This window comes from Lissotriton helveticus, chromosome 11 (assembly GCF_964261635.1).
Source record: "Lissotriton helveticus chromosome 11, aLisHel1.1, whole genome shotgun sequence".
NCBI lineage: Eukaryota > Metazoa > Chordata > Amphibia > Caudata > Salamandridae > Lissotriton > Lissotriton helveticus.
This window is the reverse complement of record NC_136072.1, coordinates 801,726,858-801,751,709: the sequence shown is the minus strand read 5'-3', so window position 1 is coordinate 801,751,709 and position 24,852 is coordinate 801,726,858. Positions and strand designations below refer to the sequence as shown.

The window sequence follows — 24,852 nt, the reverse complement described above, 5'->3', positions numbered from 1 at the left end:
CCCCCGACTCAATAAAGTCTTCAGCTCTCACAACAGGCAGCTTCCTTTCAGGCCAGAAGATGTGCGTGGGTGAGAGAATGGACGGTGGTCGCCAGTAGGTAGTTATAGTTAGGACCTAGTTTCCATAGGAAATCCACAACATTCTATTTGGAATAACTTTGGCGCCGGTGGACGAATCTTCGTGAATTTCTCCAAGAAAATGGTCTGCTCGGTTCCGCTCCTTCCCTGAGAGTTTGGGGGTGATTCGTCAAGTGGGGGCTGAGAAAAAAGGGGGGTCCCAAAACATGTTTTCCACATGCAATTTTCCATAGGGACCTTTAGCCAGGGTTACAGCCCGAACGGCTGAACGGAATTACACGAAATTTGGCAGAGAGGTAGAGTTCTGTTTGCAGATTGTGCTTTTTGTTAAATGGTGTAAATCCGTTCAGTAGTTTCTGAGAAAATTGCAAGTAAAATCATAGCGATATCTAGAGACGGAGTTCAGCACGCGTACTGAAATCTGTTCAATTACGAGCGCGAGCGCGAGATGCATGCTGATTGGCTGTGAACTGTCTGTCAACACTCGAAACCAGGAAGCGTTGGTGGCCATCTTGATGTCCTTTACATCTAACATGAGCTTCGATTGGAATTCAATGGAGCATATTATCAAACATATTATGGCCACTTTAGCGGCAGTTTGCTGCCGATAAAGTGGCGATAATTTTGTTGCCAAGGTTTGATAATATGGTCCTCTCTAATATCATAAATCAAAGTTACACTACAGTTTTATGAGTGCAGTGTACCTGGTACATTTTACTTGTTATAGTGCCGCATTCAAGTGGTGTCTATATGGAAATGCCTACTGCGTTACTAATGCCCGTTATGCGGAATTATTTCTAATGCATTCCTATGAAGGATTTGTAGATCTAGGCCTCTGTGCTTACCGTTGTATAAACCTTGCGGCCAAAAACTTCAGCCAGTTGGATTGACAACTTCATTTCAACAATTCTTCTACACGTCCAAGCAGACAGCAGTGTCTAAGTTTAAGAGAGAAAGAGAAATGATGTCACAGAGAGTGAGAGAGAGAGAGAGAAAGAGAGAGAAAACAACATTAAACTGTGTCGCAGAGTTTGGAGTTGAGATTTTTTCTTGAAAAGTTAGACGTATATTTACTAGCTCCTTGCATCACTTTACCCATGTTAAAAGTGACTCAAAAGTGGCGTAATAAGGTTGTGGATCTGTTTGTCAGACTGTTGTAAGCTATCTGTTGTCACTGCTCGGAGGTAATTATAGATTTTACAGAGAAGCTACTGTACACTACGCACTCTGGACCATAATATCAAGCCTGGGTGACAAAATTATAGCCACTTTATCGGCAGGAAAGTGTCGCTAAAATGGCGATAATGGGTTTTATAATATGCTCTATGGAATTCCAATCGAAGCTCATGTTAGATGTCCTTCACATCTAACATGAGCTTCGATTGGAATTCAATAGAGCATATTATCAAACCTATTATGGCCACTTTAGCGGTAGTTTGCTGCCGATAAAGTGGCGATAATTTTGTTGCCAAGGTTTCATAATATGGCCCTCTCTCGTTTCACAAATAAAGCTAACACTACAGTTTTATGAGTGCAGTGTACCTGGTATACTTCAGTTGTTATAGTGCCGCGTTCAAGTGGTGTCTATATGGAAGTGCCTACTGCGTTACTGATGCCCGTTATGGCGACTGATTTCTAATGTATTGCTATGAAGGCTTTGTAGATCTAGGCTGCTTACCTTGTATAAAGAGTGCGGCCACCGGAGTTCACTATTCGACTTGAACTCTGCTTCTATACGTCAAAGTATATTCAAAAAGTTGCAGAGAATTCCATTGCTGTTGCTTGATAGGCCGTGGTTGCTTCTGAAGGATGTTTGCTGAAGGAAACAAAAGGACGTTTTGATTAGTCATTGTAAACTGAGTTGCGTAACTACTATCAAAAGTGAATTTTAATGTGGGTTCTTAATATTTCGTAGTTAGACTGTTGCAGCTCCAGCAAACAAAGGAAGATGAATAAGTTATTAGAGGCCTGGGACGGCCTCGTGACGCAGAAAAAAAATACTATCATGGACGCACAATTAATAATAATAGAGGCCTAAGCACGTAGCGTAGTACAGAAATACGACACAGAAATGTATGCACGCACAATTTTTAAGATTAGGGGTGTATAGGACCTCGTGACTTATAAAGAAATATTTCAATTTGTAAGTACAATTTAAAACCATTGAGGGGTAGGAAAGCCATATGAAGGATAAAAAAATAGCATTATGCATATACAATTTACAGTGGAGGCTGATGATGTGACGTCTTCTCTTACCTTTGCTTCTGTCATCTTTTGTCGTGTCTTGAAAGGCTGCGGTTTCGCTGAGTCTGGGGTGTTTTCGACAGTCTGTCTGTCCCGGCAGCAGAGGCAGGCAAAAAAGAGCGTGTTCACGTCAGTGCCGGCATTATATGGGAACCGCGGGGGCTGACCACACCAAGGCCAGGGCCGTCATTGGTAGCGTTTTTGCGGTCTGTAAGAATGATGGCCCTGGGGGACATGCCATTGGCTAATGTATTGGTTTCCAGGCCTAATGATAGCAAGCATGCTAGGTGGTGGCATGTGGGTAGTGTGGGCGGGCGTGCACCGCGCATGTGCAAGTATGAGTGTGTGCACTAACAATTAACAACAGAGAGAGATGGGGGCGGTGTTATCATGTGCGCAGACAGGCCCAGAATCGGATCTGCAATGAGTCAGCACTTCTAATCATTCTCCTTAGCGCGCCCTGAGCTCTGATTTGTCACTGAGAGGGTGATCGCACCATAGTTTGTACTGCTTATCATACTCAGCGTGTACCCGCACATACGGTACAAATATGCTTTGACGTTACGCGTCGCATTAAAGCTTCGGTGTGACGTCATGTACGGCGTTCTGTACGCGAAAGGCGGCAATGTTTCTACTTGGTTTAAAACATGTATGTATTTAATGTACATACTAAGGGCAGACATTTGGGATAACTATGAAATTTTTTAATACTTGTAACAATCATATATCACTTTTAAAAAGAATTACACAAATCGCGGTAGAACATCATGCGTACTCGTATTGAAAGAGCTGCACAAGCGCATCATAAGCATACACAAAGCCATGTGACTTTAAAAGTAGAGATTTGATTGGTTCATAACTTTTCCTATTGCGACTGTTGAAAGTTCCGTCCCATTATAATTATTCGACTTTGACTTTCTAAGAAGAAGCATTTGTTCTGAGAATCTTCTCAAATAGAAGGAAGATCACCTTAATAAGAGCAATGGAGTTATCTTCCAGCAGTTCTTCAGAGGGTGATTTCATTCCTGAAGAACGTCCAAAGAAGAGGAAAGAAGCTCTAATTTGGAAGTTTTTCCCTTTTCCAGAAGGTCAAAAAAAGGTTAATGCTCCAAAAGTAACCTGTAAAATTTGCCAAACAACTCTTTCAAGGGGTGATCCATGTAAAAAATACTCCTTTGGCACAGCAAATATGGTGCGACACGTGAAGAACTTGCACCCCAAGAACTTTGCTCGAGCTGCAAGACGGAGGTTGCACGAGAACCCACCTGCTGCTACACCAAGCGCATCAACTGCGGCAGCAGCATTTTCAGCAAGCAGTCCACACATTGATTCTGACTTTGCTAAAGTTAAAATTCTATGCATTTATTGCGATAAACTTTTGTGTTATGGGGAACAGTCTATAGACTTGATGAAACGCAGGATGCAGGATCATTGCTGTCCTCGACATTAGTTGTTCTTTTTTTCATTCTTTTGTTCCGCATGGAATTTGTTGAGAAAACACAAAAAAAATACAAAAGAAAAAAAAACAGTTCTTTTTAGAACTACCTTCACCGGTCAAAGAAAGAACTATATTTCTATGGTAGTGTGTAAAAGTTTGTTAAAATGAATGTGTAGTTCATAAATGAATGAATGAATATGTTACTAGTGTATGCAGAATGTGAAAGTGCAGAACTATAAGGAACTGCTACAGCATAAATCTATACGGTGTTTATCTATAGTATACTGTAGTATGTCCGAAGCACTTATTTGCGCTGCTGGTGAAAGTGCCTGGGTGAATTTGTATGTGGTAGGGGCGGATTTACAATCCCCTTGTGCCTCTTTTACACAGCCGTTGCGTCACTTTTGTGACACAGCGGTGGTGGAAAAGATGTGTTATGGTGTGTGCTATTAACAATGTGATGCATCTGGAGGGTGAATTACATTGTGAAGCGCTGCACCAGAAGAGGCTTTCTTGTGCAGAAGGGGGTGCAGCAAGGCCTCGTAAAAGTGACTGAGTGAAATGTATAACATTTTATTCAGTGAGTTTTGAGCTTATGCTGCGTCAAAACCTTGCACGTGCTTGAAGCAGGTGTAAGGATTGATACAGCATTGTGAGCATAGGGCCCCAAGAGAATTGCTGGAGCTGTGGTATACTTGCAACGGACGTCAAGAAATAATTCATCCAAAAATTATTTTGCAATTTAGTTTTGTTATTGTTTTATAGTAAGAATATGGAATATAATCTAAAAAATAAAATAAATATAAATATTTATATTAAAAATATAAGAAATTAGTATTAAAAGAAAGACATAATAATTAATACATTTATAAATTATCATTTACAAAACCTTTGAAATTCACTGAAAAAACCATAGGTTTCACACACGCTATAGTTAGGAATTAGCATTTAAAAAACCTTGCAAATTCATTGAAAAAACCATAGGTTTCACACACGTTATAGTTAGGAATTATCATTTAAAAAACTATGCAAATTCATTGAAAAAACCATAGTTAGCTGAACATTTCTTTCACACAAAACCTTTGAAATTCCTCCGTTATAGTTAGCTCAGCTAACTATAACTTGCGCGCCCGCAATGCACTGCTGATGACGTCACATATTACATCACTCATGACATGGTCAGTGACATCACTCATGACATCACTGATGACATCTCAAATGACATTCCTGATGACATCACTGATGACATCATCCTTGTGGCAGACCTCCTCTCACTGTAATATAACCTTTGATACACACGATCAAAAATAGAAACTAATTCACCCACAGTTCTATATAGTCACTCATAGATGTACTCACTCATCATATGTACTCATAAACCTATATATCCTGTTATACACCGACACTCATCTATAGAGTTACTCACACACATACTCACACATGCAAATAAACTATCAAATATCCATTTACTTGCATATACAGCTATACACCCACCACTACACTAACTTCTACAGAATCGTAGATATACTTACTCTTCTAAACAATCACTTATAGAAACACATACTTATTTATACAGGAAGTCTTAGAATCTCTTGCTCTCAGATATACTCACTTATATACATCAATACTCAGATATACTAGTTTAAAACATATGTAGTTACTCATAAAGATACTATTGAGACAGTTATTCACTCACTAACACACCCATACACACACTCATCCACCCATACAGTCCTGCACACATACTGTCTTCAAAACACATACAAACAGTGAGTCAGTCATCCATGCATCTGTGCGCTAAGTAATACTCCCCACCGTACCATACAAACACTCACTTTTGTACTCAAAAAACCAACTAATAACCCATATACACACTCATGTAGCTACTCACCAACCCATGCAGCCACTTATATACAAAGTGAGACACTGATACAGATATTTAAATATTTAAAGATTACTCGCTAGTACACCTATTCACTAAGATATACTTAATAAGTCAGTTATACAATCAATTTTACCAAAAAAACATCCATTTAGACACTTATTTACCCATTTATTCTTCCATCGACCTTTAGATATACATATATAAAAAAAAATCTTTTTCAGAAAGACACACATTCACTGGATGATGTCATCAGGGATGTCATTTGAGATGTCATCAGTGATGTTATGAGTGATGTCACTGACCATGTCATGAGTGATGTAATATATGACGTCATCAGCAGTGCATTGCGGGCGCGCACGGTATAGTTAGCTGAGCTAACTATAACGGAGGAATTTCAAAGTTTTTGTATGAGAGAAATGTTCAGCTAACTATAACGTGTGAAACCTATGTTTTTTCAATGAATTTGCAGTTTTTTAAATGCTAATTCCTAACTATAATGTGTGTGAAACCTATGTTTTTTTCAATTAATTTGCAAGGTTTTTTAATGAATATATATATATATATATATATATATATATATATATATATATATATATATATATCAACTGTCAAAGAAATTAGCGGAAAAGCAGCAAAAATTTGTGATGTTTTTTGAACAAGAATAAACATTTAAAAGACTATGGGCCATATGTAGGTAATCGACATTTACCGATTCTAAAATACCGAATTTTACCGATTCGGTATTTTAGAATCGGTAAATGCTATGTAGGAAAAAATTGGGTAAATTTTACCGAATCAGTAAAATTCGGTAATTACCGATTCGGTAATTCCCATTCATTCCTGGAGGCCCATAGGAATGAATGAGAATTACCGATTCGGTAAATACCGAATCGGTAATAGGGGGAATGCTTACAAGGATGGCAGGGTGGCACATTGACACCCTGGTGCATCCCTGAATAGTGCATGGGTGCACATGTGGCACACATACATGCCCTAAGGGCATGTATGTCTGCCACATGGCACTTTTGGAAAAGCACAAATTTGCTTTTTCAAAGGTTTTCGATATTTACCACCAACTTGTAGTTGGTGGTAAATACCGAATCCTTAAATGAAAAATGCACTCACTCGAGTGCTCCCTACATTAAGGTTTCGGTAATTTACCGAATCGGTATTTAAGAATTCGGTAATTTACCGATTCCTTAAATTACCGTTCGGTAAATTACCGAATCCTTAAACATGCCTCCTACATCTCAAATGCCCAATACCAGTCGGTAACGGCCGAAATACCTACATCTGGCCCTATAATCCTAACTTGGTATATCACTGGGCAATTCGTTATGGCTTATTAGATCAATAGCCAATAAATTCCATATATCAGAGAGAGGCAATCCTCAGTGTGTAAACAGGTAAACAGTATTTGGAGTTTAATGTATAGAAGAGACAAGTAGAAGGAGTTCATGTGTCCCTAATAATCTTGTGCTAATTCGTTGTAGGTATGTACCAGAAACCTCAAGAGTGAGAGTAGATGATGCGAGTAGGAAACACGGCCTGTGAGGAGTCTCTCTGTTTTTTCCCCATCTCCTTTCCCCGTAATGATATATACATTTTCGGTCGTGAGTAGTGGCAGTGAGGACTGTGGAATAATCTTCTGCTACTGAAGAAATCAACACCAGTTACCCTTTAACATAAGTGGAGCCACTCAGGGGACGAGGGTGGGCCACATGTGAATCTATGAAAGATACCAATACTGGAGAACTGCAGCTACAGGTAAGTGACTAATTTTCGGCTCCAGTAATGGATCATTCATAGATTCACTTGCTTGATTTAGAATTGCAAGCAGATATTGTAAGTAAGCATTTTAGTAATATAAGTACCCTTTGAGGGAGCGGGGTAACAATTTAATACATCTTCATATGAATATCTACATATATATTTATAAATATATACATATGCATACACACACACATATATATATATATATATATATGACATTACATAGATACTCCAAATATATGATAAAATAATCATGCATTACATGATAATATTTGTACATAAATATAAATAATCACCTACAGTTACAGATGCTCACCTTATTCGAACAGATGACGTAGCAGCGCCTGACCTGTGGCTGCATCACTGTACTGTACCAATTCCAGGCAATAGTGCTGCATTTGGGTGCTCTTCCACATCACAGCACAACATATCTTCTCAATCGGGATGCCTGCAAACAGAGCAGCCAAAGTTGACACTGACTTTGTTGGGCGTGCATTCACTGTGAGCGTTTTGCCAGCATTGGAGTAGGAAAACTGAATGGTAGCAGAAATCATCTTGCGATGGTTGCTTTAGTGACTGACGTACCCTGCCGAGATTGTCCATAAGACACTAACAGTTGATCGATATCCCAAAGTTGTTTGGTACGATGTAGATGGAATTTAAGACATCATTTAATATCCAATATATAGTGAGATCTTTTAGCAGGTGATGCCGGATTTAGGAAAAAAGTACACAGTATGATAGGTTTGTTGAGATGAAATTGCGATAGAACCTTGGGAATTCATTTTGAATTCGTTCTGGGAAGCATGAATCATCAGTGAAATGCAAGAAGGGTTCTTGAGTTGTGAAAGCCGGTATCTCGCTGACACTGCCAGCAGAAATGAGAGCCAACAGTAAGGCGACTTTCCATGTGAGAAATTTGATATATGCTTTGCGAATGGGTTCAAATGGAGATTTCATAAGTTGAGAGAGAACCACATTGAGATGCCATTCTGCGGAGGAGCTCTTTCTGAAGGAAATGCTCTGAACAACCCCTTCAAGAACTGTTTTATTATGCTTGTGGAACAGAGAGAGAGAGAGAATACGCAGAGTGTCTGTACCTTAAGATTGCGATAAGGTGAACCTTGACAAACTCATGCACCAATCCTGATCTAGCAAGCAGCAGGAGAAATGGCTTCCACTCATGCTTTGGATAGGATATCCCTACAGTCCTGAGGGATATCTAAGTCTTGGAACTGCTAGAATTCTGGACCATGCTTGCAAGTGGAGAGGGGCTGGTTCCAGATGTTGGACCTGGCCCTAGTTAATCTTCAACAGTGTTTGCATTGTTGGGAAGGCGAATGGGATTGAACTCCAACAGCAGGAGTAGCTCCGTAAACCACTGCTGCCTGGGACACTTGGGAGCTATCAAGATGAGGCGACAGGGTTCCATTTTGGTCTTGTTGAGAACCCTCGATATGAGAAGGAAGGGGGGGAAGCGTATGCATAAATCTTGGACCATCTTATCGAAAAGGCAATCTCTCATGATCCTTGGAGCGGGTACCGACTGGTGTAGAACTGGCATTTGGTGTTCTTGTCTGTCAGGAAGAGGTCCAATGCTGGTTTGCCCCACAGCAATAATACCTTGTTCAGCTCCAACTGAGCCAGTTCCCACTTGTGGCAACTGTCCTTGGCTCAGCTGACCGTGTCCACTAAGGTGTTTCTTTCACTGGACACATGCTTAGTCTGCCAGAATGTCTTGTGGGTTGTGAGCCAGTTCCAAAGCTCCTGGGCTTATTGAGAAAGTGTTAGTGACCTTGTACCACTTTGCTTGTTGATATAGGACATGCTGGTCGTACTGTCCTTGCGCACTCGCATGGAAGAACCTGCTCTCCTTGAAAGAAAGACTTGCAGCGTAAGAGTGATTGCTTTTAGCTCCAAGTGGTTGATATGCATTGTTTTCTGATGTGCAGACCACTTCCTCGAATTTGGAGATCCTGCAAGTGACTGCTACAGCCATTGAGAGTAGGCATCTGTGGTGATGACAAAGTTAGGTACTAATGCCAGAAACATGAGGCATTTCGAGGGATGAGATAGCTTTGACCACCATACTAACGTTTCCATCATGTGGGTGAAGTTCATCAGGTTTTTGAACAGCCCGTTCAGATGGGATCCATTGCGCTTGCAGCTCCTCTTGTAGTGGTCTTATCTTTAGATGTGCCACTGGGACTAGGTCGATTGTGGAAGAGATCATGCCCAGTAGTGACTTGTATAGCCGCACTGAAACAAACTTCCTTTTGGAAAATGTTTGAAGCAAGCTTGTTAGTCTCTGTTGTCTGGCCTGCGAGAGAAAGGCTATCCAGGTTGGCTCCTAGAAACATTATGGTCTGGCTTGGAATAGTTGAAGATTGTTGCTGATTCACAGTAATACCCAGTTGGTGATACAAGAGGCAAGTTTTGTGGTTTCAGGCCACAATAGCTCAGTTATTCGTGCAAATATGAATATATAACACCCGTATATGGTGTGTGCTCATAAGGTCTATCCAGAGTACTCTCATTGTGTGTCACCTGTATGCCACACAATGTAGATGGGTGGAAACAATAGTTCAAAAAACACTGGTGAGACAAGACACCACGCGACAGTACAACACAACAAAAAAAAACATAGAAGAAGTAATCTCAGTAACGTACTCCTGTAAACGCTATATTAATGCATCATGGTCAAAACCAGGGGTACAGACGCTTGTTGTCAAACTCTAACAAGCTTTGGCATAGCCAATAGGTCTCAACTTTGGGGCCTTATAAGTGTTTAGCCAGAGCTATTGACTTTGCCAATGTCTTTAAGCTGTGCTGTAGAGAAGTGTGGCTGCTGTGCAGCTTGCTGAAAAGTTTTAATACAAATGTTGTTAACTTATATATGACCAAGAAGGCATTATGTACAACTGAACAACCATATTAAAAAAAGTATTTACAATAAAAAATGTTCTCAGTTTTCTTTTGTCCTTGCAATGCTGGCAACTTGTTTCTGCCTATTCCAATGGTTTTTAGGTTAAGCCTGTCCCATTCCGCAGGAATGGACAGGATCGAATTCATGTCGGCAAACCGCTCGTGAAACCACCAGCTTTTTGCCTGGCGTTTTCACGAAGTTCACGTGAACCACGTGATCAACACGAACGCGCATCAGCCTCCCTCCCTCCTAATTGCATCTTGCCGCAGAGCACATCAAAGGGCTTTGCCCAGCGTGCGCTCTGCGGCTTCTCGGCTTCTCCTCCCCTAACTTTACTTGTCGTTGATCACTTAACACTTCACTAAAAGTCACATTACTCCTCGAGTGAAGAACAGATGTCATGCTGCAAAGACAATGCGTGCAAGGGTGTTCGTTACTACTGCGAGAACACCACGCGAATTCCCAGAGTCTATTTATAACCACTTGGTAAATTCTGCAGCGCCTTTTTATCCAGAGTGCGACTTTTAACGGATACATTTTTTTAAGGATGCACCAATTTTCTAATACACCGACACAACTTTCGAAGATTAGATACTATATATTGTGGATGGACATCTTTCATTTATGTCAAATACATGAGAGGAACATACTCCTCCCCTCACACACGCACCAAATTAAAAAAATCGTTTGATTAAAAATAAACGGACATTTGTTCTTAGGCACATTTCGTTAGGTTAAATAAACATTAAAACATACAAAACAAATACACACTCCTCCAACAATATCATGACTTCAATAAAACGGGCACCAACATTCTTTATATGCACTTTACCACTTCATTTTCAATAATTTTCTTTTTAACATAACCTTTGCTCACAAGTACTTAGTGCAAAACAGACAAACGTACACTACGAAGGAGCTAATGCTGAGCTCCAGCTGCACCATGGAAGGTGAGCACGCACACTCACGCGCAGTTACTAAATGTGCTTCATTAACACTGCGCTGCCTTTTCTTGTACTTGGTAATTTAAATTGCGTCCTGTCCAGCTTGGGAAACACCCGAGACTTCTTAGTTTACAGTTAATGAATGAAGAACAATGTAAAAAGTACATGTATTCTATTTCGGGATGCCGTTTTGTTCCTGGGAAGTGCCAGCACTCTCCCATAAACCGTTCGATCGCTGCAAATATGCATATGTTCTCTCCCTTACAAATTGAAGAACGGGCGGTACTCTGTACCGATCAGCACCCATGCATGTAAAGCATTGCAGTAGCTCGTTTTTGTGTTAAATTCTTTCAGAGACAAGGGAACAAGCGCTGGCGACGCGTGTGCCTGGGGCAGGAAACTTTCAAAGCAACAGCGCGTTTCTGGCTTTGACACCGGCGGAATGGAAGCAGACTGGCGTCATTTTAACATGATATCTAATAACGCATGGAACTTGTGAATTCGAGTGCTGCGCTAAGTAAACGTTAATAATTTGAACAGGCTTACTCACAAAGTGGTAACGTGTGGGCGCCTGGACCCGACCACAAATTAAGTGATTCGTTCATTGCACTCTGAACCATATCTCCCGCGTGTCCCATTTCTCAATCGGCCACCCCTCCTCTCCAACCCCCCATCTTGCTTTGTAATTGCAAAAAAAAAACTTACAACACGCCAGACTTAATGTTTGCAGCTAGTTGCGGATGTTCATCCTTTTTCCATTTTCATCCCTGTAATTTTCACTGCTACAATTACAAGCCGACGAGAATCAGAATGGGAAGTAATATGCCACAAAAGCAAATAAAATGTGCAGCGCCACGATGGCATGGTAATAGCAGTAGTAGCGTGCTACATACAAGCATTGGCATTGCCAATAGGTCTCGCTTGTGGGACCTTATAAGTATTTAGTTTTGCAGCACAATATCCTTGTTGCATAATCGGATATTGTGCTGCAAAACTAAATACTTATAAGGTCCCACAAGCGAGACCTATTGGCAATGCCAATGCTTGTTTGTTAAAGCTTTTTTTTGAGGAGGAATAAACAATCGAAGGGTGAAGGTTGGGAACAAGTACCTGTATTATAACACTAGCCGCGGCCAGACGCTAGGGGAGAATCAATAGAAACACACACCCAATGACTTGAAGTGGGTGGTCCTTGAACACGTATGTAATGGTGACAATTTGGAACACAGACTTCTGGAACAAGAGCAGAGGTGGGTGTTCAATCAATCAATCAATCAGTGACACTTATAAAGCGCGCTACATACCCGTAGGGTCTCAAGGCGCTGGGGGGGGGGGGTGCCGCTACTGCTCGAACAGCCAGGTCTTCAGCTTCTTCCTGAAGGAGAGGTGGTCTTGGGTCAGGCGCAGGTCGGACGGGAGGGAGTTCCAGGTCTTGGCGGCCAGGTAGGAGAAGGACCTTCCTCCTGTAGTCGCTCTTCGGATGCGGGGGACGGCGGCGAGGGCGTGGTTGGCTGATCGGAGGTGGCGTTTGGGAGCGTAGAAGTTGACTCGGCTGTTGAGGTAGCTCGGGCCTTGGTTGTGTAGGGCTTTGTGTGCGTGGGTGAGGAGGCGGAAGGTGATTCTCTTGTTGACGGGGAGCCAGTGAAGGTCTCTCAGATGTCCGGAGATGTGGCTGGATCGTGGGATGTCGAGGATGAGTCTGGCTGAGGCGTTTTGGATCCGCTGGAGTCTCTTCTGGAGCTTGGCGGTGGTCCCGGCGTAGAGGGCGTTGCCGTAGTCCAGTCGGCTGGTGACGAGGGCCTGGGTGACGGTCTTCCTGGTCTCTGTGGGGATCCACCAGAAGATCTTCCGTAGCATGCGTAGGATGTTGAAGCACGCCGAGGAGACGCTGTTGACTTGCCTGGTCATGGAGAGGGAGGAGTCCAGGATGAAGCCCAGGTTTCGTGCATGGTCTGTCGGTTTGGGTGCGGTGCCCAGGGCGGGAGGCCACCAGGAGTCGTCCCAGGCGGAGGGTGAGGAGCCCAGGATGAGGACCTCCGTCTTGTCCGAGTTCAGTTTCAGGCGGCTGGTCGTCATCCACTCGGCTACCTCTTTCATCCCTTCGTGCAGGTTGGCTCTGGCGGCGGCGGGGTCGTTGGTCAGGGAGAGGATCAGCTGGGTGTCGTCGGCGTAGGAGATTATGCTGAGGTGGTGTTTGCGTACGATGGCCGCGAGGGGGCTCATGTAGACGTTGAAGAGGGTGGGGCTCAGGGATGATCCTTGGGGGACGCCGCAGATGACTTCGGAGGCCTCTGACTTGTACGGTGGTAGGCGGACTCTCTGTGTTCTTCCGTCGAGGAAGGAGATGATCCATTCCAGCGCCTTGTCCTGGATTCCGACGTTGCTGAGGCGCTGTACTAGGGTGCGGTGGCAGACAGTGTCGAATGCCGCGGAGAGGTCTAGGAGGATGAGGGCCGCTGTTTCTCCGTTGTCCATCAGGGCTCGGATGTCATCGGTGGTGGCGATGAGGGCGGTCTCGGTGCTGTGATTGGCTCGGAAGCCGGACTGTGAGGGGTCGAGGGACCCATTCGTCTCGAGGAAGGCGGCCATCTGCTTGTTGACGGTCTTCTCGATGACTTTGGCTGGAAACGGGAGAAGCGAGATGGGGCGGTAATTCTTGAGGTCGGTGGGGTCCGCTGTTGGTTTCTTGAGTAGAGCGCTGAGTTCGGCGTGTTTCCAGCTTTCAGGGAAGATGGCGGTGTCGAAGGAGGTGTTGATGATGTCTCGCAGGTGGGGTGCGATGACAGCGTCGGCCTTGTTGAAGACGTGGTGAGGGCAGGGGTCGGTCGGTGATCCGGAGTGGATGGAGTTCATCGTGCGGATGGTGTCTTCGGTGCTGATCGGGGTCCAGGCGTGGAGGGTGGTGGTGGGGGGGGGGTGGCTGGTCGGTCGTGGTGTGCGTTGGTTGGTTGTTGAAGCTGCTGTGTATGTCCGTGATCTTGTTGTGGAAGTATGAGGCGAGGGAGTTGCAGAGGTCTTGCGATGGGGTGATGTCGTTGTTTCCTGCGCTGGGGTTGGAAAGCTCTTTCACGATGTTGAAGAGTTCCTTGCAGTTGTGTGCGTTGTTGTCCAACCGGTCCTTGAAAGCTGTTTTCTTGGCGACGCGGATCAGCTGGTGGTGTTTCCGGGTGGCAAGTTTGTAGGAGGTCCTGTTGTCCGGTGTCGGTTCCCTTTTCCAGACTTTCTCGAGGGCTCGGCAGTTCTTCTTGGAGCTCTTGAGTTCGTCGGTGAACCATGGGGCCTTCTTGCTGCCGGGTCTGCTAGGCGGGGTCCTCAGCGGAGCGAGTTCGTCCGCGCAGTTGCTGATCCACTTTGTGAGGTTGTCGGCGGCCTGGCTGGGGTTCGCTGAGCCGGCAGGAGGGTGTTGGCTCAGGGAGGTGGCGAGCTGGTCTGCTGTGATCTTGTTCCAGCTTCTGCGGGCGGTCTGTTGCTGGTGTTGGTGGGTCGTCGTTCTCTTGAAGGTGAAGTGGACGCAGCTGTGGTCCGTCCATTGAAGCTCTGTGGCGTGGCTGAAGTCGATGTCTGTGCTGGATGAGAAGACGGCGTCGAGTGTGTGTCCGGCGAGGTGGGTGGGGGTGGACACCAGTTGCTTGAGTCCCAGGTTGGCGAGGTTGTCGAGCAGGGTGGTGGTGTTGCGGTCGTTGTTGTTCTCCAGATGGAAGTTGAGGTCTCCCAGGAGGATGTAGTCAGCGGAGGGGAGGGCATGCGGGCTGATGAAGTCGGCGATGTCCTCGCTGAATTGCGTGCGCGGTCCAGGGGGTCGGTAGATCAGGGTGCCTCTGAGGGTGGTGTTCGGGTTGGTGTGGATCTGGAAATGCAGGTGTTCGGCGCTGGTCAGGGTGTTGTCGGTGCTGGTCGTGAGACGGATGGTGTTCCTGTGGATGATGGCGATGCCTCCTCCCATCTGGTTGGCGTTTCGGTCCCTCCGGACGATCTTGTAGCCCTCTGGGATAGCGATGGCGATGTCGGGAGCTGAAGAGGCGTTCATCCAGGTCTCCGTGAGGAAGGCAACGTCAGGGGCTGTGGCGTCTAGGAGGTTCCAGAGTTCGATGGCGTGTCTGTGGACGGAGCGGGTGTTAAGCAGGATGCACTTAAGGTGGGTGCTGCTGGAGTTCGGCTTGGCGGGTGCTGGTGCGGGGCTGGTCCGGATGCAGGAGAATTTGCAGGCGTGGCAGCTGAAAGGTCCGTGGTTGCGTCTTGGAGTGGCTTGGTGGCATTCTGGGAGTCGGCCGGTGTTGAGAGCGAAGAGGGTGGCGGCTGAGTACGTCAGGCGGGTCGGTCGGGGTCTTCGAGAGCCAGGGGTCCTGGCGCTGGGCGCGGTCCAGGCGCAGACGGGCGCAGACGGGCTTACCTTTGGCGCGCCTTCGGCGCACAATCGGCGCGCCCGCTGCGCGTGACCGCTGCGCGTTCGCACGGTCGCCATTTAAGGCGAAGTGCGCGGGTGGGCGGGGCAGCTGGGAGGCGGGAGTGGGGAGGGTTACAGAAGACAAAAAAGGGGCGGGGACAAGCGGCGGTGGCGGGAAGGGAGGGCGGGGGGCGGCGAGGTAGGCGGACAACAAGGAAGGAGAGCAAACACGGGGAAAATGCAAATATAATGAAACAGGCACAAATAAACGCAAAAACAGGGGAAAAAAGAGAGTTAAACCAAGCAAGCACAAAAAACCGTCAAAACAAGGGCAAAAACACTCGCAGCGGCGGCAGCCGGCAAACGAGGCAGCAGCGAGGCAGAGGGCAGGCAAGGGGCACACGCAGCAGCTGGTGGCCGTGCGGCGCGGGGGTGTCCCACAAGTGGGTCACACTCACCTGCGTCGCACGGTCGCCATTTAAGGCCAAGTGCGCGGGTGGGCGGGGCAAGCTCCATACAGACACCATGAGACTTAATGACAATATCCTGTGTGGCCTCTTAATTTAAAACAAACCATCCCTACAATTATTTTACAATTTTTTGACTTCCTTTGAACCCATAATATTTTATGAGGTTTTATAAAACAGGATAATAACTCATCTCTTAGTAGCACTTCTGGTCACTAACCCAGATCAGATCATTTGTACACTACATGCCCTTAGAAAACTGGTACCTTTTTTAACACATTTGTTAATTGGTGTATATGGTGTGGCCAGAGATATCGATGGGAAATACCCGTTTCATGACCACCCATGGACACGATAGACCGTACCTCTCTCTTATCTGAGATAGGCCTCAAGAATCACTTGATATAGCCAGAACACACCTATGATAAGTGGTTACATTAGGAACAATGCGCACGATCTACATTGAGTATGTTGAAACATTCATCATCACTTGTACGTAGATATAGGCTTTTTGTATCGCAGTTACGACTCCTACATCAAAAGTGCGGGGTGGGCAAATAAGGCGGCTCTAATCAGTGATCTCTTATCTCTCTCCCCCTCCAGTGCCTGAGTGATAAAATGGGGTCAGAGTAAATCGCAATATAAATGAAATGAAATATTTTTAAAACTCTTATCTCTTTTCATATAATTATGAGCAGTCCGTTGAGCACTTTTCATAACGTTGGAATAATATTCCACGTTTTAATAACAACCGACTTCACTGTATCACAAATGTATGAGCTCCCCCCCACCCCCGCTAGCACATGATTTTTGTGTCTCTACATAACTGTCAGGAGGATAAGCCTAGCCTCTACCTCTGCCTCCCTCACTTCTTTGTTTGTAAGGACTTAACAGTCCAACATTAATCTAACAACGCTTCACTTAAAGCAAGTCATCGTAACGACTTGCGGGTAAAGGAATCCCTTGTAAAGACGCATCATTGGTTCGGACCACGTTATGAAGGCACCGTGTTTTTCGAGCCACAGTACAAAGGCTGTTTCCTGAGTCAAATCATTGACTACACTCAGGTCAAGTCAAAACAAATAAAGATTTATGGTTTTACTTTTTTTTCACAACAACACACATCTTTCTGTAAAACAGTATAATAAATGATCACTGATCAAATGGCACTTAACATGATACTCTGGTTCTTTTATCACAATATAGACAATAACTAATATTAAAAACACTAAGTATCTTCTACTCCCCAAGACCTGTAAGTGTAACCATATCAGATAACAAGCTCTACACAGCCTTCCTTTTAATGCACAAAGCAAACTGGCAACGGCATTATAAACCAGTGGGTCGTCACAATATTAAAGTAAAGAACAAGCGATTCAGCAGAACGTTTTATTGGCAGCCATTTTGTGCAAAAAAGAAAAAACTGCAACATTTTTCCCTTGCCTCCAAAGCTGCAATTGTACAGATCATTGTTGAATGTGAGCTTATCCCAATCTGCTCAGTAAGCACTGGTTGGGTTTATGCACAGTATAACTTTAAGATATAGTGTGCAGCTTGCCTCTGGGTCGACCTGATCAAAATATTGCTCACAATTGATATGATCTTAATACTTGAGGTTATTTGACCCTACTAAAGTCACGATTCCCTCAGGTTACTGGCCCAGGATTCCTCTTTAATAGAGCGGGTTGTATCAGGCATAAGTAGGGCAGATGGCCAAACCTCAAGGTTGTGAGAGTCCTTTTAGCATCTGATACCCAAGGATTTTAAGCACCCTAGTGTGTGACATCTTCTCTTTCAGAGGGCTTATATAGACTAGGGCTAACCAGTTCCTCTTTAGATGCTCTCATTAAAATATTGATGACAGGGCAATGATATCAGAAATTGAGTTTCTGCCCACCTCCAAATATAAGGCAGCCAGTATATTACTTGGTTTTAAATGAAATGAAGACATCAAAAATATTTTTGACAACTTGAATCTTATATTTTCCTGCAAACCCTAGAGTTTAGATGGATAGATAGATAGATAGATAGATAGATAGATAGATAGATAGATAGCGGATGCAACTGCGTTCTGCCTGTATATTTGCAAAATTGTATGAATTGGTTTACCTCTATCTTATGCATGCATCTGACTATTGCTTTCTACAAATGATCTTGCCAGTAAGCAACCTTTGTACAGAGTTCTTGTCTCCACAACACATTTCGCCATGTGCACCACATCACTTATAAATAAAAAGCACAGCAGAAGCAGGCAGCAAGATAGAATGCATTCTCATCCAGAACATCATGGTCCGCCCAAAGAAACATGGCACCGCTCTTCCAAATTAACACAAAAGAACAGCAAAAGTACACAGCCGGAAGTGGACAATAAATAATGCCAGATATGGAGATCACGCATACAGCGAGTCGGTGTATGTCCATGCGGTGAAATTGGCCTTGCCAACTACTGTCTCTTCCCCATAAAGTCCTTAAAAGAACAGCTCTGCTCTTATACATCAAAGCCACATTAATTGCCATAACCTACTGCCGACATGTAAGTCAGGTGTATACACAATTTGCAGCACCGAAGCTGCAATGAGAAACAAAGCTTTCCAGTTTGCAGTCAAAGGTGACCGCTACCTTTTAGCCTTCCGAGACCTATCAGCTGCCTATGACACCACTGATCCCCAAACACTACTCCTTACCCATTCCTGAAACATATACTTATATGGTGATGTCCTAGATCATTCCTCCTATTTCCTGTTACTCAAATTATCCATGGAGTCCCATCTTCACATCCATTCTATTAATTCTATATACGGATCCCTTCAGCATCCTCCTGGGCAGACAAATGATCACACTTCACCAGTATGGTGATGATATTGTATAGTATGGCAAGAAACTACCCTGATCCTGCATGGCAACAGTATGCTTGAAACTCAATCCCAATAAAAAAAATGTTTGCGATCGACAATTGAGATGGACCACAAGCAAACTGATGTATTCTCACCCAGTGCTTAATTTGTAAAATAATGATTGCCGGTGCCCAAAACTCTGCTTAGAAGCCCAGCCAACGGTATGAAATGTCAAGGCTGCGAAGTCTTCAATCCGCATCAATCTTCTTTATCCCACTATCAGACACTCGCTGACTTTATCTCACTCCTACAGGTTCCTGCTTTCTCTTTCTCCTTTATGTGTTTTATCCCCTTGTGCTCCGGGAAATATCTGATGAGGAAAAATAAGTGTTGCTTCCTAAAAATAAGTGCTGGTGGCCCCCACCGGCAACCACTATCTCAAATTACATACTGTTCTCACTCTATTCTACCATAAACATCAGATCTCTGTGCTTTCAATTTAATTCCAACTCTCCTTCAAGGCACACTTAGTAAAACAGGCACTGACAAAGCCAATGGGTCTTGACAATGTGAGAGCTATAGGCGTGGCAATGTTAATGTAGTTATGTATATTAATAAAAAAATAGCCCCAGAGCTGCACACAAATGCATTTACATTGCCAACGCCTATAGTTCTCGGATTGGCGAGACATATTGGTTATGCTAATGCTTGATAACAGTGTATTGTTCGAGATGCCGTCGAGCATGCACCGTTGCAGAACTACTAGGAAGGTAGGTCATACAAAATGACCACATACTGAAAATCTTGCTTTGTGTTTATAAATTGTGTCTCTCGATGTATTTAGAAGGATACAATTTATGTGTGTTTTGCAAATATGCAAAGATAGATTATTACACAATCCAAACTGTACATACAGCATTAGTGCCCACATGTCATTCTGCGTTTGGTATAAACATGTTTTGTTTGCATAGTATAGGATGGGGCGTGCACACATTGATATGGAGAAAATCATCTGCCAGTAATGCAGCATTTCCTTCCGGCTTTATGCCAGAGTCATTATCCAACAATAAAGTCTGAATCAGTGAGTTAGATCTCTTAAATACAGAGCACATGATCTAGGAGCAGAGCCCGTACCCACGAGTTAGCTTTATTAAACACAGAGGGCCCGATTCTGATGCGGGTTGGAAAGCTTCCCGACCCATTTGGTTTGGAAATGGTTTCTGACCCACTCGGATCGGGAGAGTCCAACAGACGGAGTACGATGCATCCGGATTCATCTCAATACGATTTGGTTGGACTCCCATTGACTTCAAGGGAAACATATGTTCCTAACCGCATCATAATTGGGCCCTCAGTCGGAAAGACACGTTCCCAATCCAATTTGGAAGGAGCAAATGCTGTTAGGAGGCCTTCCTAACTGCATCAGAATCAGGACCTAGTTGGGAATGGTTTCCTAACCACATCAGAATCAGGCCCTATGTTAAATAGAAAATATATTTTATGTTCTGCAGAAAAAGCCTGCTTGTACCAGCAGTGATATCCTCTTAGGGTGTGGCCAGACCGGCCAACCATTTCCCAAAATAAACTAAAATGTGGCAGGACCGGTCACCCATTTCCAAAATTAAAACATTTGTCCTGAAACAATGCATGAAAATGGCCACTGCTTATGTTGAACAGTAGTCGGCCGGTGATCTTGCGAGGGCTATACCCTGGAAGAGGCATGATGTATGCATGCCCTTGACAAATGGGAAGAACGCAAAATGGAGGGACGATGGTGTCAGCAAAAGGGAAGCCAATGGGCGGGCTGTAAGCCAACAAAGTAGTTACAGTATGTCTTTCTTCAAGACAGCAAAATCTCATTAGGATAGTATAAAATGAGCTTCCTGTCAGGTTTAAAACTTTCCTCACACACTTTCTGATCAAACTACAGTCACTGTCCTTTGGCACACTGCCTGATACCACCCTGAAACCCCTCAGTGCTAACATCTACAAGGCTATTTGCATTATTCCCGAGTAGTGCAAATATGATCACATCGCTCCAACACTCAGAGACATGTACAGACTTCTCCTCCAAGGCCTCATACAGTTAAAATGTGTGTGTCGCATCTATAAATACTCCAGATAATTACTATCTTGTTTAAGAACAGGATCTGCTGAAAACTCGATGCTCAGAGCAAAGGATTGTGGCTGGGCTGATGCTACTTTTCCGTAGCTCCTACCCCTCAAAGTGCCACCCCTCAAAGGAAAACAGAGTTATGCTGAAGCCATCTCTCAACATCCTGCGGCCGCCACCCCACAAAGACATGTCCAGATGCCACCAACCTCCCTCTACACTCACTCTCTCCAGGCGTGCTCCTGCTGCTGTTATACTCCCTCAGGGAAAGTCCCTCTGCACCCACCCCTCGGGAAAGTTCTTGAGAATGTCATTCTCCTCCTCCACCAGCAACGTGTTTCTGCCCCTCAAACCTGTCGCCTCTGCCCTGCTCTGATTCCTACCTCCATTACCAGCTTACCAAGGATGCTAGGGGTGAGCAAGATAATCTTGAACCTGGGCAACATCGGGAAACTTGAGTGTTTTCACAAAGGGGCAAAAGGTTATGATTTTCACTGACTTTCTCTCTCGCTCTCTCTAACAGACACACACATGCACAGGCGCAGCCCCACACACGTGCACCCATGCACACACACACAGCCCAACCATTATATATTGAGAAAAGGGAAGTGCACCACTTATGGGTGGCTGGTCAGCCTTTAAAAGGGGGGGGGGGGCGGGGGGCAGTAGGCAGCCTCCCCATCAAGGCTACTATATTCTCCAAAAACAATATTACATTTTTAAATAATTAAATCAATGATATAACGATGAAATGTTAATAATGATAGTTACTCTCTGATCTTGATAATGTTTCCTCCTTCTGTCATTGATGAACAAGGATGTGTATCACATATAGACCTCCCTCTATTTTTTAACTCGTTTGTAGTGATGATTTTTAATTGATTAATTAATGAAATTGTAGTAATACCTGGTAAATTGTCTCATGTATTTTTATGTCGGTACTTTTTATGATATATTCATCGAATAAAGCATTACAACGGTATCACATATAAAGATTGAGAAACTTGTTCTACTCAGACACAACCAGACAGGATATCGTTTTTAATATTGTTTTTAATATACTGTGATGATATGCTTAGTATGCACAATGTTTTAAGAGAATTTTTAAATTAAACAGTTTTTTTCTGTGGTACAAAATATACTTTGGTGAACTGTATTTTTATTCCTTTCTGATAATAAAGGGAGATATTTTTGCATCAATCGGGATTCAGTGTATAGATAATGATGTGGTTGAGAGTTGTATGAATGTTCCCCCAAAATTAGACTAATAGAGTGTTGGACAAATAAGAGTGTTCTCACAAAAGGGATCTTTTTTTTATTGTTGCTGTATTCTGGATCCTGTCCCTTTTTGTTAGAAGGGTATCTCTCTAATAATTGATGAGTATTATATTCTGCAGCCACTAACTACCAGTTTCCTTTGATCTTCTATGCTAAGATGGTACCCATTGTCAATGATCAAGGAGATGCACATTGAAGGTACCTCCTGTCAGTAGAGAGCAGCTCTGCCGTACAATAAAATGTACAAAACCTTTTGCTGTGTTTGCAGATTGTGGTGTAAACTCAAGGCGGTATAACGAGATCAGGAAACAGACGGGGCCAGGGATGACCTCACTGCTTCCCCAAAGCACTCAGGAGGCCTTTGTTCCAACACATAACATGTATCTTGGTCTCTTACCTTAATGCTCCTTCTTCAGTAGGTTGGTGATCAGGTGGCCCCATTGGTCTGTCCCTTGTTGCCTCTCTTTGTGAAGAGTCTATGTCTTGTTCACCTATTTAGTGGACAGGAAGGAAGAAGAGGGTGTATGCTGAATATCAACAAGGGGCAGGGTCTGATCTTCCTCTGATGCCACAAGACCATGTTGGAGATGATGTTACGCGTTACAAAAACAGTCCTGCTTTCTTCTCTTACAATTGCGGCTGGCAGAATGTGTTCTACATTGTACGCATGTTTCTGCTTTGAAATGTAAATATTAGGATGGCTATGCTACATAGGAAACTTGTTAAATCAATGAGTCAGGTGACCAACTATATCCTTGTTATGTGTCTGTTTTTAAATAAGCAGAACAAGCCTCTTGAGCAGCCAAGCATAAACCTGCAGAACACTTCATGCGAAAGAGGAACCTATCAGAACAGAAGTATGTGTGTATTTCATTTGTGTGAGAGGGTCTTTGTGCTCAGGTCTGCCTGTGTATGTTTCTGTTAGTCTACGTCTGCTTGTATTTGTGTGTATATGTGTGTGTGTTGTCAGAAATCCTAGTGAGAATGTCAATTAAGAAACATGTTTCAACTAAGTTAAAAGAAGACCTCAAACCTCTGCCGTTAGGGGCATTTCTGGACAGCCCATTGAACTTAAGGGCTCGTGTACGTTCACCCTAAAGAGATCAGCCAAGGTCCTAGAGTCGCAGGGAGAGTGGGAGGGTGGACGTGCCACCGCATGAGGGTAGATGAAAGAACTGGTTGCTCATGCTGACAGGATTCAATGTCCGATTAGCTGAGGTTTATCAGATGGAGCCTGGATGGTGATTGGGTATGAATTATGAGGTGAATCATTGGCTATTTAGTTCATGTCTGATTGTGCGCATGGACAGTGATTGAATCTGATGACCGAGACAGAAGGATAAATGGTTGGACAATTGTAATATTGAACTGATGATATTGTGGAACTCAGCCAGCTCTGAGGCACAGAAGAGAGCAGACGGATCAAAGCCACTTGAGGATAGCATCTGTGCTTTATGAGCTGCATTTGAGGGATAATGGCAACCAATGAAATCCAAACCCAGGAATCCCGGTCAGAATCATCACAACAATGTCCCAAGAGATTCCTGTTTGATAGGTGGACACAGTGAATGCATTCCACCCTGCGAAGGGTTTGGGTAAGACCAAGAGGTGCATGGCCACATGAAGCAAGGCAGCTAAAGACTGGTGTAAAATAGTTCAGCGAGAGGGAGTATTTATTGGCCTTGGGAGCCCCTGACAATCTACCTCCAGAAGGGGATAGGATGTTACGTGCCACACCTAAGCACCACTCCTAAGGAAGGGAAAGAAATCCAATTTTTTAAATATAGCCCTCACCCACTCTAGTAGTGTCATGCTTCATCATCGGGTTGAACCTGACTCCTAAAGGTCATGGTGGCTCAACCCTGATCCAGGGATCAATTATGAGTGATGCATGATTATGAGTAGAGCTGATACCAATGAGTGACAGAACATGCTCACAATATGTAGCATATGATAAGGCACAATTGATGGGGAGGTGTGCGTGTCACTTATGAGAAGCCGCACAATGGCATTTCCCTCATGCCACGTAATTTGTTTTTACAGGTACAACCTAGAGTGGCCAATATTACACTGCCTGTGCATGCTTTGAGTGCATTTGTATGCAAAACAAAATCACATAAATACGTCACTGGGGGAGCGCTAAATATACAAACCTACCCTGACAAAAGCCCAGGACCTCTTAGGCAATTTGAGTATTAGGCAATTAGAGTAAGGCTGAAACATCTTAGTGAATTTATGGTCATATGACCATTGCATCATAAAACCCTGATCATATATTATATAGTTTTAATCCTTCCCTTCCACCCCAACAATAAATGGATACCTTGACAGTGGATGAGGAATTTTGATCTTAAGTTACACCCCCTATTTAACAGTCTTAATAATAGCTCCCTGGAATATGGTTGAGTACACCCTGACCTTTAGGAATCTGTGTGAACACGATGATGACTATTAGAGTCGGTGAGGGTTATATGAAAAAAGGGATGTT

The 24,852-nt window shown here is 43.9% G+C and overlaps 1 protein-coding gene across 1 annotated transcript in view; it reads right to left on the bottom strand.

Annotated features, from left to right (window-relative positions):
• Positions 1-22,839, bottom strand: part of LOC144791966 (cytosolic purine 5'-nucleotidase-like) — a 409,269-nt gene extending 386,430 nt beyond the window's left edge. The window contains exon 1 of the mRNA XM_078666825.1: positions 22,762-22,839. Coding sequence (XP_078522951.1) covers positions 22,762-22,805 — 44 coding nt within the window. The 5' untranslated portion in view covers positions 22,806-22,839. The remainder of the gene's footprint in view (positions 1-22,761) is intronic.
• Positions 22,840-24,852: the final 2,013 nt, after the last annotated feature.